Below are 3,868 nucleotides of genomic sequence, written 5' to 3' on the forward strand. Positions count from 1 at the left end.
CCTTCTCTCCCTAAAGGTGTATACCCTACACATTTAGAGCATTCAGAAGCATCATTTTGTGCAAGTTATTTTCGCATTCCTCTTTTCTCGCCCTATATTCTCTTTCATCTTGCACTTAAATTGAATAAATCATACGAGAATCAAGAGACGAAAACAAGGAATGCAATGCAATAAAATAAGAGAAAATAGAAGTGTGAAAATCACTGCCCAATTTAAATGATGTGGCAACGTTTTATTTAATGATTAAATTTGGTGATCCCAGCCTTAATGAGATATTCACACTAGAATTGCCTATATATAATCCTCCACAAGAACGAGTAGCAAATATCACCAAATGGCAAGTAAAACTTCACATTCAGCTGTTCTCCTACTCTTCTCCCTCATTGCCTTCCTGTTTGCCATTCCCATTCAAGCCCAAGTCCCTGCAAACCTAACCTTCAAATTCATCAACCAAGGCAAATTAGGAGACGGAAACATTGAATATCATGCTACCTACCGCGTGATCCAAACAAATTCCCATACTTTCTATACAAATCCTTTCGGGTTATGCTTCTACAACACCACCCCAGATTCTTACATATTCGCCATCAGAGCCGGTGTTCCCAATGATGAAGTACGGTGGGTCTGGGATGCAAACCGGAATCACCCGGTTCACGAGAAAGCCACACTCTCTTTTGGCAAGGAAGGAAATTTAGTCCTCGGAGAAGCAGATGGGACTGTTGTTTGGCAAACAAACACAGCCAACAAAGGTGTTACGGGCATCAAGTTACTTCAAAACGGTAACTTGGTCCTCCATGACAAGAATGGAAGATTCATATGGCAGAGCTTTGATTACCCTACCGATACTCTTCTAGTGGGGCAATCAATCAGAACAAATGGTCGTAACAAGCTTGTTAGTCGCAAATCTGATACTGATAGCTCTGATGGGTCATACAGTATGGTTCTTGACAAGACCGGTTTCGGTATGTACTTGAACAACGCTGGCCAGCGTCTTATATATGGCGGGTGGACAGGAACTGACTATGGAAGCACTGTAACCTTTGATTGTCAGACTACGAATGGCTTCGAAGATGCCATTGCTTATGAGCTTGTGTTCAATGTAAACCAGGACATTAATGCTCCACCACCACCACCACAAAGCAAGAGGCGCCTCCTACAAGTTCGTCCCGTTGGCAGCGCAACACAAATCAACCTTAACAAGCTCAACTACAATGCTACGTACTCATTTCTAAGACTCGGGTCCGATGGCAATCTCAAGGCCTATACTTATTATGAAAAAGTGAACAGCATGAACTGGGAAGAGAGCTTCGCATTCTTTTCGAACTATTTCATTAGAGAATGTGCATTGCCTTCTAAATGTGGTTCATATGGGTACTGTAGTAGGGGCATGTGTGTGGGGTGCCCCAGCCCGAAAGGGCTTCTGGGTTGGAGCAAGGGCTGTGTAGCCCCAAAGTTGGGACAGTGTAAGAGTGGGGCAAAAGCGAACTACTACAAGGTTGCGGATGTTGAGCACTTTCTGAGTCCTTATTTGGATGGTGGAGATGGTCCAATGAAGGTCGGAGAGTGCAGGGCCAAGTGTGACAAGGACTGTAAGTGCTTAGGGTTCTTTTACAGGGAAGATACCTCTAAGTGTTTGTTGGCACCAGTGCTTGGGACTCTTATAAAGGACGTGAATACTTCGGCCGGTTACATCAAATATTAAAAGTAGAAATTTGATAATTTTATTGTGCGGTTTCTTCTGTTATTGTTCTTAGTATGTTGTTTAAGTAACGGCAAGGGCAGTGAAATCTCAATCTGTCATTAGCATATCATTTTAATCCTTAATAAAGAAAAACAAATGTGTGCTTTTAGAATTTCATATGAATTTTTATTTTTGTTTAATAATTGATATGAAATTAATGTTTCGCTGTTATCGTAATTGTTCTCCTTTTGAGTTCTAGTATTCTCCTTTTCGTATGCAGAAAATCGACAAGAGATCCGTTGAAAAGTCAATAATCATTACCTAAAAAAGGCAGAACAAATTAAAATAGATAGGTGTGTTGCAGTCCAACTAGAACAATTCTTTCATAAATGGCGCATAAACTACATCAGCCCTTAATTTAGCAGATTAGTCGCAATGAATCAACTAATTACCTGACTATACAGTTCAATCAGAAGAATGTAATGCTACAAAACAATGTAAAGAATGTACTGCATTTTCTTTATTAAAACCATCATATTTTCTGAAATTATACAAATTTGACGGTATACATGATACAGAAGCAGGGGAGAACATGTACCACTTGTATGCGTTGTAACTGCCAAAAGCAATAAGACATCAAGCTGTGTCACTCGCAATCAAGGAATAAGTGATGGGTAAACTCGTATGCACCATGATGAGACGGCAGATTTCAATGTTTTCTCTTTTTCATCCAGGATCAGTGATCAAAGAGTGCAATTTGCAAACTTCAGAACGAGTCAAGAAACTTCCCTCAGCTTTTTGGTAATCTTCAAGGCTTAACAGCGAATCCTTGACTTTGAGCCAAAATGCTGGCCTTGGCATGATAATGGCAAGATATCCTTCTCTATCTGCCTGGAATGGGAGGAATAAGAATGAAGAATGAGCAACCAGGCCACAAATCGCAGCAGTAGTATAAAGGACTGTAAAAAAAGACGCTAAGTGTAAAAAAAGAAAATGCACAACAATAAATGCAATGGCGTGATGCCCTGAGGGTATCTTTAGATGTAAAAATCAAGCATGTATAAGGGAAGAAGCTTGCAGTATCTTTTCAATTCCACAAGTTCAAGTTACTTAGGAATTCTAAGCCCACATCACCACTACCATCAATGCCGTTCTTAATCAATCATAGGGTTCAGAAACAATCCCAATACAACTGATCATCTCAAAACCTTCAGATACCTTCCGTATGAAATCTTAGATAACTGACCAATCGATGCATTCTGTTAACGGTAATAGAGGATCACCATATCATAGTGCACACAAGGCACCAGATTAGTACTCACTTTAGTGGTTAAGTAATCTACCTTAGTGGTTAAGTAATTACTAGATAAGACAATTATTTATATGCCTATATATTCTTTTGTAAAGTGTACCGTGAAAGGTTACTGAGAAATCATTCTTCCAATATCCGAGGAATGGGGAATGCTCCCACGAAACGGGTTCTAAGAAGAATGGTTCAACGTCATCGTCCATATTTAATCGGTATTTCTGAACCTTTTATTCAATTAAATTCTATTAAATTGTCTTTTTGGCGATCTTTACGCTTGTTTCCAGTTGCGGTTAATGACAGGGGTGACCTACAGCCAAATATTTGGTTGCTTTGTGATCAAGCCATCCAACCTTCTATTTTATTGGCAACCGCTCAACAAATCACTATTTCTTGTACCTTGGATTCTATCAGTTGTGTTATCACTTGGGTTTATGCAAAAACGACAATTGTTGAAAGGCGTCAGTTGTGGCAAGACTTGCGATCTATCAAATCCTCTTTTGTTAATGGTTCATGGCTTGTTCTAGGGGATTTTAATTGTGTTTTAGGCGCTCATGAAAAAAGGGGTGGGGTTCTTCCCAAGACTACTTCTTGTTCTGATTTTCAAGAGATGTCTTCAGCTTGTGATTTGCTTCATTTACCTACAAAAGGATTGCCATACACTTGGACGAATAGAAGAGGAATAAAAAATCAAGTGGAAATGAGATTGGACCGTTGCCTTGGTAACTTTCAGTGGATTGATGCATGGTCTTTGTTGGAATGTTCCACTTTACCTCGTATATCTTCTGATCACTGTCCTCTTCTTGTTTCTTTCTCAAAGTTAACAATCACTCCGAAGGCTCCGTTTCGGTTTCATAGTATGTGGTTGGATCATCAGGATT

At 39.7% G+C, this 3,868-nt stretch overlaps 1 protein-coding gene across 1 annotated transcript; it reads left to right on the plus strand.

The window, feature by feature from the left end:
- Nucleotides 1-301: 301 nt before the first annotated feature.
- LOC103448764 (epidermis-specific secreted glycoprotein EP1-like) lies at nt 302-1,830 on the plus strand (the record flags this gene model as incomplete). The annotated part of the gene is given in 1 exon segment (NM_001329004.1): nt 302-1,830. A coding segment is annotated over 1 exon segment (1,368 nt). The 5' UTR covers nt 302-334.
- Nucleotides 1,831-3,868: the final 2,038 nt, after the last annotated feature.

This window comes from Malus domestica, chromosome 11 (assembly GCF_042453785.1).
Source record: "Malus domestica chromosome 11, GDT2T_hap1".
Lineage (NCBI taxonomy): Eukaryota > Viridiplantae > Streptophyta > Magnoliopsida > Rosales > Rosaceae > Malus > Malus domestica.